Source organism: Nelumbo nucifera, chromosome 5 (genome assembly GCF_055504915.1).
Source record: "Nelumbo nucifera cultivar China Antique chromosome 5, China Antique-T2T, whole genome shotgun sequence".
NCBI classification, from domain to species: domain Eukaryota; kingdom Viridiplantae; phylum Streptophyta; class Magnoliopsida; order Proteales; family Nelumbonaceae; genus Nelumbo; species Nelumbo nucifera.
Window position 1 is genome coordinate 51784594 of NC_142653.1, and position 15361 is coordinate 51799954.

The following is a 15361-nucleotide window of genomic DNA, read 5'->3' on the forward strand; positions in this document are numbered from 1 at the left end:
TTCATTATTCCCTATATACAGAGAAATTTATAACTGACAAATGGAGACAATAATAGTCATTTACCATGTTATTAATGTGTTTGCTTAGAGAGATTTTATTCCCCTAACTTGAATTATTTTCTTCTACCCAATTTTCCCTCTATTTTTTTTTCTCCTGCCCTCATCGTTTCTCTAAACCCAAATTGGTAAGCCCCTATATTTCACTATCTATTTAAATCCTTCCTTAGTGGCTGCCTACACACATGCCTTTGTAAATGGACCATTACAAGTTGATATATTTAGCTCTCTTAAATATGTAAACTCTCTCAAATGAATACGTTTTAGGGCTTTTTCCAAAGCCCTAAAACACTTCTCTTCAATTTCTTAATTATGTGGTGCTCCATGCAATAGGGGTTTAATTTTCAACTTTTCATGGTAGAATATTCTTAGATCTTTCATAACCTAATTTTTGTACATTTTACATATTCTCAACTTTTTCTCAAGAGTGTTTAAATCTTACTAATCCTCTTCCAACCTTATGGGGAATGGTTGGTACAAATATATTGAAGTTTAAACACTTTTTTCAAATCTAGGTAATGACTGCCTAGATCCTCTAATGCCGATTTAACGACCTCCTCACCCTCCAAACCCTCTAATGAATCCCTCTTACTCTATTGGGATGAATAGTTTTATTCTTAATACTTTAATTACTTATTCTCATATATGTATTTTGATTTCACCACATTCAACCATCATCAATTTCTACATGCTCTTGTGCATGCATGTGTTTCACGCTCTCATACACAAAAATCAAAGAATTTCAGTTTTTATCATTTAATATGTATTTGATTCCATTGACATTTATTGAATAAATGTTTTATACTTGATGTAATTGTAAAATCGAAAAAAATAATTAATAAAAGCATTTATGACATATAGGCGTCGTTAAGCACTACATCAGCAAAAGTGCTAATAAACGCTTATTCATTAGGGGACGGAAAGACACACAGAATTTGCAAATGTACGATGCACGTAACAACGCCTTTGCTGATGGGGCGCTTACGTGGCAACATTTACTCAACAAACCCCGAGAACCAAACAAGTAATTAATCGTGAAGACATATGTGGCGTTTATGTGGCGTGGCTTTTTCAATAAACGCCTACGGAACACATAATTGTTGCTCTTTTTCTATTATAGACTCATAATTGTGATCAAACATCCCAGTTATTTGATTTCTCGGATTAACTGCAAGAGAGTTGGAGAGAAGCGCGAACATGCAGATCTTCGTGAAAACCTTAACGGGGAAGACGATTACCTTAGAAGTAGAGAGCAGCGACACCATTGACAATGTCAAGGCAAAGATACAAGACAAGGAAGGTAAACTGATTTCTCAAGTTTCGGCCAAGCCAGTTTCTAACTTTCGTTTTTTCTTGTGCATCTTCTCTCACTATTTTGGTTACTTACTGCTCTTAGTGGTGGTTTTACAGGAATTCCTCCTGATCAACAGCGATTGATCTTTGCCGGAAAGCAGCTAGAAGATGGCCGAACCCTTGCTGATTATAACATCCAGAAAGGTTAATTTTCTAAATTCTAAACAGTTAGGGTTTTGAGTTATTGTTGAAGCCTTTCGCATTTTTAACGGGTTTCTATCGTTTGTTTCGTCGTTATGTTGCTACTGCTGATGCAGAGTCTACATTGCATCTGGTTCTGAGGCTTCGAGGAGGATTTATCCAATCTTCTTTGATGGCTTTCGCTAGGAAATACAATCAGGACAAGATGATTTACGGGAAGTAAGCTTCGTATCTTCTTTATTATATATTTGAGAATTTGAATTAATGCATGTATGGTTTGTGAAAATGTAACATTGCATGTGATATTTAATAGGTGTATTTGAGACTTTACCTTTTTTTATTGGTGATTTGTTTGTTTTTTGATGTCTTCATTTTTTCTCTTGAGCGTTTCTAATAGTGATAATGAGTTGTTAATTTTGTAAGGCTACAACCATAGGGGTTATTTGTGTGTCTGGTCCCTTAGTCTTCTCAGGTAAATGGTCTTGCTTATTACTTGGAGAGCTGAACTTGTTCTTAGCTTTGATGCCTGTATGCAAGGGTGCCATGTGTCAGATACTTCAATTTTTAGTCTAAGTTTCATATCTAACACCTTGTCCTTGCCATATCTGGGTAATGTAGGTTCTTAGTGTTATGTGAACTGATTTTGACACAAAAGGTCGAACCTTGCTGGGAAAATTGGTGTAAATTTTAAATCTTTAATCAGCTCAAGAAAGGTGAAATTGAAGAGGGAACATTACTCGATGTGGATACCACAAACATAGCTCCCAAAGTGGTGATACACACCCAAGAATCTGGCCAAAATCGAGTTGCAAGCTGAAGATGGCACAACCCATGTTGCAAGAACTTGATCTAGTCTTTTTGTGTGAATTGATATCTTCTATTGAATGCAACTGTTAATCACTTGAGATTTCTTTGTTTCTGCTGGAAAATATTAGAGAGAAAAGAGAGAAAAGGTTCCCATTTCAGCCTTGGTTGAAGTAGGGTTTGGAGATAGGAAACTTGATGATAATCATGCTTAGAGTCCTACATGGAGTTTCCAAATCAGATTTCTAACTAAATTAGCAGTTTCTAATTAGGAAACAATTCTAGTCATATTGGAATCATGTGAGAATCCAAATCCTTCCCAATTTGACCCAAAAGATGCAACTACCCCATGTCCTAGTCAAACTAGGCATGCAACTACTCAAACTAGTCTTGTTTGGAATTGCATCAAAACTTTAAAATTATTTTGACTCACATGTTTGACTAGTCAATTTGACCTGATCCTTGTATGGTGTGGGATCCATTAAGCTCTCACATTAAACCATGTGGGTTTGGTTCATGTAATGAAACACATGGGCTGAATTCATTAGTTAAACCAAGTGAACCACCTCCTAATCTTATTGGGCTTGGAACTGGCCCAACTCTAAAACAAAAGTGGGATTTGGGTTTTAGCCACCATATGAATCCAAATCCATTTGTCTAACTTGTGAAATAAGCCCATGAGGTTTCAGCTAATAGACTTTTGCTCTTAACCTCTTAGACCATAGTATCTATACACTACCGTAGGGAAGGACTTCTTCCCTAATTGTATAATACAATATCACACTCTCTATTCAAAAGGATCTTGGAATTAAAGCCTTTTGCAAACCCTTTCATAAAACAAACTATTTATAAATATAAATACATTTTGCAAAACCAACTTCAAAACGAGTTGAAATCCACTGTCAACAATTTGATGTTTCCATCAGGGAGTGTAAACTAGGATATTCTCTTTGTTTGACAAAGTGGCTGTTCTTTTCACAATGATTACCCACTCAGGGGATTTCAAATTTCTCCAACATACTTAGATATTTGACCCTTAGAGAATCTCATTGGTTGGCATATCAAAAGCAACCTAATCCATCACTTATTATAGTGTCATTATCAAGTCTAGGGTTAAGTGTGACTTTCTAGATTTTTCCCATCTGTCTCGAAGGTCCAGGGCATAATTAGAAATGGTCCTTGTTCAGTGTTTCTGCAAACACCCATTTATTGCACCTTAGGTCTAATCCTAGAAGTTGAGGCAAACTGCTTCACCAATTCCAGATTTTTCCCATTTGTCTCGAAGGTCCAGGGCATAATTAGAAATGGTCCTTGTTCAGTGTTTCTGCAAACACCCATTTATTGTACTTTAGGTCTAATCCTAGAAGTTGAGGCAAAGTGCTTCACCAATTTGATAGTACAACAGTGTCAGCCTTGGCATGATAAATGCCCCAAGTTTATCAAATGGCTGAGAACATTTTAAACTAACTTAAGTCTCATAAATGTCCAGTTTAAGGGGTAAATCACAGGAGCATACCAAAACACACATGAAATGCTAATGTTCTGATTTTATTCATCAACAAATATCAGATTATGTTAGTTTGATTTGGCATTCACTGTTTAACACTTAGTTCTTAAATCTTTCAGGATTCAGTTAGTCTAGATATTGTTGTCCCAAGTAAACTCTTGGTCTTCACTAAATCTGCATTTTAGGTTACAAAACTTTTTGCTGACTTGCTACATATAGGGCTCAAATTAAGCTTTTTAGATTTTTGTCATAATGGCAACATTCATTTTGATTGTATAAGAATTAATTGGAATACCATAGTTGATAAAGAACCTGAACTCATTTATAATCCTTTCTTCTGTTGTCGTTAGAAATCTAGTGCAAGCATTTCTAAATTCGAGATCTTTGGAAACCCTAGCGTATGAAGAGATTCAAGCTAATCCTGAGAGACCGTACAGTGCGACAGCTTTCATTCTTCATGGACTACTGGGATCTGGGAGGAATTGGAGATCTTTCTCTCGCAATCTTGTGTCCAAACTAGCAAGCTCTACATCTTCTGTTGGTTGGTACCTCATTGTTTTACCATTTTCTCATAAATATCTGTGTTTCTTGTATTTAAATTTGCTTGCTTATTTTTTAATCAGTCTCTTTTCCAAGGTTGCTTATGTCTAGATTTCGTTGTTTGATTGATTTCTCTACTTTTCTCCTTGAGTTGGCAAATTGGGGTTTAATTTTTATTTATCAGTTGTATCATTTCCTTGTGATTTTTGAACCATTTATGTTTATGTAGATTGGAGGATGGTTCTTGTTGATTTGAGAAACCATGGAAGATCTTCTGAGATAAAAGGTCTAAATCCACCTCATGATATGTTCAATGCTGCAAGGGATTTGGCCAATCTGGTCAAGAGTCAAGGTTGGTCTTGGCCAGATGTTGTTATAGGTCATTCAATGGGTGGAAAAGTTGCTTTGCAATTTGTGGAGAGTTGTGCTCGTGGAGATTATGGTCATTCTGCTACCTTGCCCAAGCAGGTATTTTCTTTGATTATTTCTTACAATATTAGATAAATTGGCTCCACCAGGATACTTCTTTTATGCCCAAAGACAAACTTTGAACATGGTGTTGTACTCAATCGTGGAATTTTGCTAATTATGAATTTCTTTTTCAAGCTGTTGCACATAATCATCAATACCATCAAGTGGACTGCTACCATGATTCAAGGCTCTTCAGCTGTTCAGATATTAGCTAAAAAATAGCTTTTATCAATAAGAATGGGTTTCTTTGTGACCCGGAGTGAAATCTCCTAGCCATTTGTTGGGCTGTTAGGGGGGCCGAAAATGTGAAATTTTAGCAATTGGGTCAAACCATTTGCACCTGTAATTTGCGAAAGGAGGATACTTTCCTGTTAATTATGGATCTTCTTTTTCTGATTGGTAGGAAGACCAACATGTTTCCTGGTAATCGACAGACTAGTTTGCAGATGCAAGTCAAACCGCAACAGTAGAGTTTGATTAGGCTTCGAACATTCATCAATGATTCATTGGCAGATGTTGCAAAAAATTAAGAATAACAATCTTGAGAACAAACTGATCAATATATATAAATATATATATATATATCTTGAGAACAAGAGAGTAAAGACTAAAGAGAATAACCCTAAAATTACACTAGAAGTTTCATAGAAATCACCTCTAGGTGATTTCATACAGCAAAACTTTATAGGTGAATGAGTGTTGTTCTATCTTACAGCAGAAGCTTGTAGTAGCAAAACTCTAAATTTTCCATTCATCAGCTTCATAAAGAAGAGAAAAATTTATAGGTGAATGAGTGTAACGTAGAACGTTGTTCACTATAATTACAAGATTGCATATACTCCAAAGTCAGAGAACATGTTGAAACCTACTGATCCAGTGGCTATCAAACTTGATTACAAGATCGCATATACTCCAAAATCAGAACAAGTTGAAACCTATTGATCCAGTGGCCATCAAACTTAGAATTGAAGTTGAACCATGTTAGCAAGTGTGTGTAGAACAGGGCATAACAGTGATTTTTACCCCTATTCAGTGGCCATCAAACATATAGTAGTCTTTTTACCAATATTATTAGTACGAATTGTTTCTCAGCTATACCCCTATTCTAAATGACTTGTCCTACAGTTAAACAGGGCATAACAGTGATTATACCTCTCTCCCATACTAATAAATAATATCTAGCTGATAGGAAGAGTATTCTTTTTTTTTCTCCCTGTTTGAACTTCTTCTCTCCTCTTCCTCTCCTTTCTCTCTTCTTTTTCTGGTTTCTTAGGTTCAAGATACCTGCCATAAACCAGATCTATCACTCCAAGTGGCTGGACTCCAGACATAAAGTAAATTTCCAAGATACTTTTCTGTCCTAATTGTAAAGGACATAAAGTAAGTAATGAACTTCAAACACCTTCCAAAGACTTGTGTGAGGGGCTATTTGTTCTCATCATCTAGATTTTTATTAGGATGGGGTGGCTGCAGGTGTTATCTTGTATGCCTATACTCATCCTCTCATATTTGATATTTGGATACCTGTGCATGCCTAGTGGACCAGTATCAGACATGCAGATGATACATGCATGATATGGCACTTGATACCATGTAGTCCTTTCTGGAATATACAGTATACTCTATAGCATTAACACTCTTAACATATGCAAATGATGTGACCAAATAATACCCAAAAAACTATATACGTTAGAAGTTTAATTTAATTTTGCAAAATATTAGTAATTCAGAAATGACATTGGACTTTGGGAATTGGAAAATAGGTATAAAAGCATCTATATGCACTGGATCCTTTTCTCTGAAGATAAATAAAAAATTTTTTAAAAGGAAAAAGGAAGAGAAATAAAATAGAGGTGAGGATAAATCATCAGGGAATAAAAGAAAAACAAAAAAGTACCATCACACAGATCACTGAAACCCAATAGAACTATCCAGCCTCAAACAAAACAAAACACCAAACACAAAACACAAATGCCTAAACCACCACCTTCCCCGTACCCCATTCTAGAATCACAAGACCATCATTCAACTTAATCACCCTTTATCCACTGAAGCCATTCTCCTGTTCTAGCACCGGAAAAAAACATCCACAATAGAAGAACCAAAGCATCTCCTCCAAGACCCAAAAATGTCCAATTTTTCTCAACACTTTCCTAATTTTCTTCACCTTTTTATTTGGGCTAATCCCAAATAAGCCTCTCTTCAATCTGTTAAAAACTTTTGAAACTTAAACATCTCAATGATTTTTTGACTTCTGCAATGTCTTGCTGTATTGAAATTAAACCCTGCAATCTTTTTATCGTAAACTACCCTTGTTACATGGTCCTTGCACCATCCACTTCACAGCTCATCTTAACACTAGAATTGAAATCCACAGTAGTTCCATCAATCACAACATCTTCCCGTCCTTCCTCTAGAAGACCATCTTTTGCATAATCAAAAGCTATTTGAAAACTTTGCTTCCCAACTATATCCATATCACTCATTACATATTTTTTACCATACCTTCCTTCCTCTAGCTCTCTGGACATCATCATCCTTGCAAATTCCTCCCCACCCAAAAAGAACAAACCCAAAATTTTACTCACCTCTACTTCTTTATTAACCACTTCTTCCAAATCAACCGAATTCTCTACCATATGAGTTTCATCTATCACAACTTTGTCCTCAACATCTTCATCTTTTTCTTCCTCCCAAATCTTCCTTTCATTCTAAGGGTTTTATCCTGTATTTCTTTCTATAATACACCTCCTTTGCTGGCTGCTCCAGTTACTTTCTACCATTCTCCAAGTCTTGCTGATTTAACTCTCCTGACACATCAAGTTCCTTCTCTATTTGAAGATAACCCTCTTGAAGCTCTGTAGCTTTTATTATCTATTATAGTTTGTCTGTGGAGAGTTAAGATAATTTACCTCTCCCTATCTTGTAATTTTTAATATTTCTAATGAAATTCTGTTATTGATAAATTATCTATTACTTTTTGGATCATTAACATGTGAAGTTTTATTAGTTATTATGAAAAGAAAGGCATACAATCAGTGATGTGCCTAGCACCGTTATGTTGGCCTAGCCCCTGTTAGCCTCGTGATTTACAAATTCCCATTTGGGGATTCAGATCCCAGTATGGTTGATCTCTGGTTGTTCCCTGCTTTGCTAGCCCATCTGCCTTGCAGAATTTGTTTAAGTAGTTTAAATTTACACTCATATCCTACATCAATAGAGTTCATATGACATTGATATTGCATACCTGAGACTTGTATGATCCCCTGATTCTAAGCTTTTCTAAACAGAGAAGTAACTTTGTAGTAAAACATTTTTTTCCTATATGCCATTTTAATTATTCCAAGGTAACAAATATCTATTTTATTTTCTAATACGAAGTTTTAATGCTTTCCTGATGCAGAACAGTTGTGGGTGTTGGACTCTGTTCCTGGACAAGTGAGCTCTGATGACAGTAATGGAGAAGTAGAGAAGGTTCTACAGACATTGCAGACCTTACCTTCATCAATCCCATCAAGGAAGTAATATCTTTGTCTCTCTACTTGATTGTGTCTGTTGTTTATTGACTGTACATGGGTGTGGTTGGGCAGCCATCACCCATAATGTAGGAGACAGAGTATGGTTCTCGATGATGGATTTGTTTAGCCATCAAATCTTGGGACATTGCTATTTTGTTTATATGCATAGAAATCTTAGTTATGCTTTGTCCACTTACAGCATTATCTTGGTAGTAAGCAACAATCGTCAAAGTTTAATTTGATATAATAGCCAAACCTGCTGCAATATGTATGATGGGAAAAATGTTAAAGTTGCTTTACTCCTATATGAAGGGTTTTTCCTCATCATTTTTAACAAATTACTTGAGTTACAAAAAGCCATTATTATCTTTAGTGCATGAGTATTTATGGCTCTAAATTCTAATACCTAGAAACAAGGAGCAGTTCAACTTTTATGTTTTAAATAGAAAGCCACAACGAATGCCAAGCTTAAGTCAATCTGGAAGAGGTTTAGGTTGGTGACCATGTTTTTTCAAAAACTGTTTAAGTTGGTATTTGGATGATGTGTTTTAATCAATACTACCAAAAGAACATTCATTTATTACCGTAAGTGACTCTTTCATTCTAGTGTTTCTCAACTTTCATCTTCTTTACCATGATATTCTCATATTCCAAAAATGCTCAACTAGATTAGTAAGGGCATCATTTTGTAAATTTAACAGGTAATAAAAAGTTTAAAGAGAAGAAACTACCGGTAATTGTAGAACAGTTACTTAAATACCCATACTTCTGTCTTGCTCTCTCTCTCTCTCTAACCACTTTTTTTCCAGTTCCACTCACAAATAATTGCACATTCCAGTATTCCCCCTTTTAGTTTCTTGACATGTCAGGCATTTGATACAGTAGATGATGTATATCCTGTTCTCAGGTGGCTTGTGGAGCACATGACTAAGCTTGGTTTCTCCAAGTCACTGTCTGAATGGATTGGGAGCAACCTAAAGAAGAGTGGGGAACACGAGACATGGGCTTTTGATCTCCAAGCTGCTGTTGAGATGTTCAATTCATACATGTAATTTCTGTGTCACCCTGGTTATTGGTTTTTCAGTTTTATTTCCAGCATCTTTTTCAAGCATCTTTCTCAAACTTGTCACAACCCTACAAATAAATCTTGCAGGAAAAACAGCTATTGGTCCCTATTGGAGAATCCACCTGAAGGGTTAGAGATTTCAATTGTGCGTGCGGAGAATAGTGATAGGTGGTCTTCGGATGTGATTGAACGACTAGAGAGCCTTAGTGCCCGTGAGGCATATGGATCGAAGGGGAGTGTTTTGGTTCATGTTCTTCCGAACTCTGGACATTGGGTCCACGTGGACAATCCAAAGGGATTACTTGAAATCGTAACTCCCAGTCTCATCTCTATTGGTTGAGCAGGGCATTCTATGGTTAAAGCCACTGGCTAGAAAGAGGCCATTATATGCTTGGGAAATTGAAATCAATAAGTAGTGTATAAATAATTCTCTCTTTGGGCAACCAATTGATACTGGCACCGGGCTGTAAGCTCCATTTCTTTATTAAATTATATATATTTTTTGTTTTGAATTCATTTGCACTTAAAGTTTCCGATTTATGTCCCTGCAATTCTAAATAATTCATGATAGGTTTTCTGATGGGGGAATCATTGTTGTGAATTTTTGGATTTTAAACATTTGGGGCTCAACCGCTCAACCATGCAGACTATGCACAATTAATCTATGTTTGGTTTAGTAGAAAACAGAAAAACGGAAAGTTGAGGGATAGTTATTAAGAAATTCCTCAACTTTTTTTTTCTTAGGCTGTGGGAGAGCTTCTCCAATGGGCTTTGTGGGCTTTGTGTTTTTCAAATTGGAGAAATCGAAAGCTAATAAAAAAGAACTTTGGTGAAAAACAAAACAGCTCTAATAAGCTTTTCAGTTCACTTTGGCAAAAAATAAATTGTAAAGTGTAAACAAAAATAGGTTGTGATCAGCCTAATAATAAAAAAGCGCTTCTTCGAAAAGCCAGTTTGAAAAATTGTTTTCTTACAGTCTGATCAGTCTAAAAAACACTCAGTCGGGGCTTTATTTTCTATAAATCCATCATATCAAACCAAAGACGGTCTTTTATCCTTGGAAACTGTGCTAGAATTAGTTCATTTCCAACTACGGTAAAGCATAAAAACCTCCCCTGAGTTTTCTCATGTGTCGATGTTTAAGTACAAAACAAGGCACAACTGGAGGACATCTTGCCAAAAAGATTTGAAAGTAACCATCAGACCAGGTCTGAAGTTCAGAAAACAAGCACGTTGCCTCATTGTCAGATCTTTTCTGCACAGAAAATTTTCCGTCTTCTTGGCTACCTCATTGCCACATCAGCTGGATCTTTTTCTTCACTAATCAAAATGGTAGCTTTGGGTTTCTTTTTCTTTCAACCGTTGACCTGTTAGATCCAATCACCGGGTTATAATGGGTTGTACATTCAATGCATATAAACTTTTGGAGGCAATAACTTTGTACTTCGATGTGCAATTGGGACAATTCTTTTTTTTTTTTTTTTTTTAATTTTGGGTAACTTTTCAAGATCTGTGTCTCAAGGAGCCATAGTCTTCTTGCCCCGCTATTTTCATGAAAAAAATATCTTTTTTGGCCTTAAGTTACAATTTTTAATATTTTATAAATAAAAAATTAAAAACTTAAATAAAAAACATAAATTAAATATAAAAATACATATAACATATCTAAAACATAATTATACATTATTTATTGATAATATATATTATCAATATATTATTTATTGATAATAATATATAACATATATTATCAATGGAGCAGCCTGACCTGTTTGACCCGAATGGTCAAACCAGTGATCCGTGACCCAGAGGCAAAATCGGTTCAACCTCTGAATCGGTTTTTAAAACATTGGAATCATAGGAAATCAACAATTGAATTATGTCCTTCATTAATTGATAGTCGCACATTAGCTGATAGTAATGAAGGGTATTTTGGTGATTTGAAGATTTCCGTTAATTGGCACATAATGAAAAGGAGGTATTCACACATTTTTTTTAAATATTAGGGGAGATTTTTATTAAGGTCAAAATATAGGGGATGCTTTTACGATTGTCAGAAAACCCAGGGGAGGTCCTTGTATGTTACTTTACCAACTAAGGGGATTCTAATCCGGATCTCCTACTCACAAGAATCATACCCACACCTTTTCAGAGGACAGTAGAGTTGTATATTGGGAAACAGAAGATCCAAGCTCATTAAAGAGATGGAAATGCTATGGTAAAGGCTTCAACCGTTGGGTAATTAGTAGTTAAGTGCCATTTTTCAAGATTTAACCTAAATGCTTTGAGGCTAAACGTTTGTCCATCCTTGCCTTAAGTTGGTTGATAAACACAAGTTGCTATAATGTATATTAGTAGGGCCCCGTGTGATGTATGAGAAAAGCCTCTACCCAATACAATGATGAAGGGAATTAAAATTGAAGCAAAAGGAGCATTGTGACATTTCCAATTGGGATGTACTAATTCAAGTCCAATCCAAGTATTATTTTTTGGTCAGATGAGATTTATTAAGTATTGTTAATTAGTAATAAAGTTATTCAAATTTATTCCAAGTAATTAAAAATAATTTAAATTTATCCAAATTATAATTAATTATAATTGTTATAATATTATTACGTGAATTTTTTTAATGCAATATGTGCTAAGGTTTTGTTACTTAAGTTTGAATTTTTATTAATGAATCTTTAAACTACTAATTATAATAAAATTATTTGGCGCCTGGACATGTTCTAACTCACATCCCGTTGTCTAGCCTCATGAATCTAAAAAAAGAAAAAAAGAAATTCACACCCATATACCGTATGGATAATTGAGTGTTGTATAATAAATTAAGTTATTACATTTAATTAGTTAATTAAGTTATTAAATAATTCTTCTTTTCTTAACCAAAAATTAGTCTTCAAAGTTTCAATTGCATACTTGGTATTGTTGAAAAAGATACCAACCTAAATAAAAATGACTATTAAGTTCAATACTTCTAGATATAACTACAAAAAAAAAAAAATTGATTAACAAAGACCTCATCTCTTCCCTCCACCAACTTAAGCCTTCCTCTTATCCTTGATTTGTCTTCTTCACATGGTGAAAACATATAAAAATAGTAATATTTGGTATTTATAATCAATAAAAATAAACATCATATGAAACAAAAATAAAATTTACTATCAAAGAAATTTATAACATTGAAGTCCAATAAAAACATATATTGCATGATAAAAAATGAACACTTTCAAAAAAACAAGAGTTTTAATGACTTATTGATGATGGTAGAAAGCTTAAGGTAGACAAAAAGCTTTGCAGAAAAAAGCAAACTGAATTAAATAAAATATATTTAATAGTCATTAATGTTTAAACGCATGTTATACGTATTGCTAATGATTTTGTGTATCACCGTATATTTTATTGCAAATATATGCATTTTCTTCAAAATATCTATGATATTTAGCAAATTCTACATTTTATTGAAAATTTCTGCATTTTTCAACAAATTCTATCCACATGTTTATGATAACTATTTTTAATATTAAGTAAATATGAGCAATTTTTATTAATTATAAACTTCAAATTATCTCTATAACCATTGACTAATAATTATTTCTTTAATTATCATTAATGATAAATAAATTAATAATTCATGATAATTATATGAGTAATAATCTCAATAAACAATAAATTTATCTGAATAAAATAATTTTTAAAAATATATGTATTTAAAAATAATTAATTACTAAATGTATCAAAATAAATTGATATTTTAATTATTTTAATTGTCCTATACATATTATGTTTTGGAAGTTTCCACCTTTGTTATGGTGGTGAAATGGGAAGCAAGGTGATGTGGCCAGAGGCTAAGAGTTTGATGATGTAGCAAAATTAAGGGCTTGGGAAGGCAAACCTGTACTACACTGGATTTGTGCTATTTATTTTTCATAATTTTAAAATTAAGTTTAAATTTAGTTTAAATTAATAACTTTTACTTTTATTAAGTTTTAATTTTTAATAAATAGTTATTACTGCATAATTTAAGTTATGATATTATGCTAAGTTTATTATTGTTTAAAATTTTAATAATGTTAGATCTTTTTATTTCAAATTAAGTGTAATGTTAATGTAATTAAATTTAACAATTATTATTGTTAAAATTAAAAACAATAAATGGCTTTGAATTTTCTATTATTTTAATCATTTTTAAATTGAAATAAATTTTATTACTTTATAATTATAAAGTTATTATAAATAAATCTTAAATTTTTAATGATAGCATGGAAATATTATTTATAATTATAATAGCATTTTAATTAATTATTAAATTTTATCACTTTAGTTTTATCATTTGTCTTATTGTATTATTTATTTTTCTCTTATTAGTATTTTAGATTTGTTTACTCATCTTATTTCAATATTTAATTTTTAATTTAAACTATTTTTTGAAAAAGGTTTTGCATAAACGATAATATTTTAATACATTGGTTAAAAATTAAATGCATCTATTTAGAAGGTATAGAGAGAGAGAGAGAGAGAGAGAGTCTAGGAGATGTTTTAGGTGGGAAAGAGGTGTTAGAATTAGATGGTTTATTGTGAGATAGACTAGGAGATGTTTTAGGTGGGGGAGGTAGTTTAGGAGAAATTTTAGAGATTATTTAGGTTAATTGGAACGTATGGAGAAAGACAGATTAAAACTTTTAGGAAGATTTTTACGGGCAATGGAGAATCTCTTATTGGTTGTTTAAAAAATAACAAGGAATTAGAAAAGTAAAAAATTGTACAAAATGAGAAAATTCCTACACTTCCTTCATGAAATATATATATATATACTTAGTGGAGGCCCATGAGGCATGCAATGCACGGGATGGGGCACCCCTCCTTGTCCTTTGCCCTCATAAGTCAAGACACACAACTCCATCCCCACCTCGACCCCAATGGCGGGGTGGGTTTGGGGCAAAGCACCCATTCCCCATCGGGGATGGGCACCCCTCCTTGTCCTTTGCCCTCATAAATCAAGACACAACTCCATCCCCACCTCGACCCCAATGGCAGGGCGGGTTTGGGGCGAAGCACCCATTCCCTATCGGGGATGGGTAATCCCCAAAATTTCCCTACCCTGAGGCAATCGCCTAAAAAAATCTAATTTATGGTTATTTTACAAATAGGATTATGGGAATTTGGGGATATTTTAGGAATTGGATTATGACAATTTGGGGGTATCTTATAAATGAAATTATGGGATCCTAGGATTATAAGAATATGAGGAAAACTTAGAGATATTTTAAAAATTAATATTAAATCCATGGATATTTTACTAATTTACCATTGCGTTCAGGGAATTATATGCAAACTCCATCCCTAATTTGGGGCAAAAATATTTTCCTTATCCCCACCCTATCTTTGCCCTGTCCTCATTTGAGAAAACTTGCCCCATTCGGGGCAGGGCAGGGTAGGGCCCTAGTTTTATAGGGAAATCCCTACAATTTTAATAATTTTCTATAACTAATTAACTAACAATAAATTAAACAACAATAAATTAAATATTTTGTGATAATTTCCAAAAAGTTATTGAAATTGCTATTGATTAGAAGTAATGTATAGTAAATTAATTATTTACAATAACAATAAGCATCTGTTTAGAACCGTTGTTGTTGCTCCAGAAAACGGTGCCACATCAGCGCCATGTAGGAAAAAACGGTGCTCCAAAAAAATAGCCATATGTTTGGAATTTTTTTCCATAGAAAACGGTGCTCCGAACCAAGCCTTGGAAATGGGAAGGAATGGCTTGGAGCAACGCCAAATTTGGTGTTTCCTGGAGCTACAACTCGTTGCTGCCAATAAGGCAGTGATGTGGCAATGATGTGGCAGTGGATAATGGGTAGAAGTGTAGAAAACGTTTCTTGGAGCCAAGGTTCAAAATAT

The 15361-nt window shown here is 33.9% G+C and overlaps 1 protein-coding gene across 1 annotated transcript; it reads left to right on the forward strand.

Moving 5' to 3' along the window:
• Positions 1-1151: 1151 nt before the first annotated feature.
• LOC104596699 (alpha/beta-Hydrolases superfamily protein) lies at positions 1152-9979 on the forward strand. The gene is made up of 8 exons (XM_010257952.3): positions 1152-1357; positions 1468-1554; positions 1668-1770; positions 4213-4403; positions 4632-4870; positions 8282-8394; positions 9299-9439; positions 9545-9979. Exons 1-8 carry the CDS (start codon positions 1255-1257, stop codon positions 9795-9797), a joined length of 1230 nt encoding a protein of 409 aa, XP_010256254.1. The 5' UTR covers positions 1152-1254; the 3' UTR covers positions 9798-9979.
• The last annotated feature ends 5382 nt before the right edge of the window (positions 9980-15361 follow it).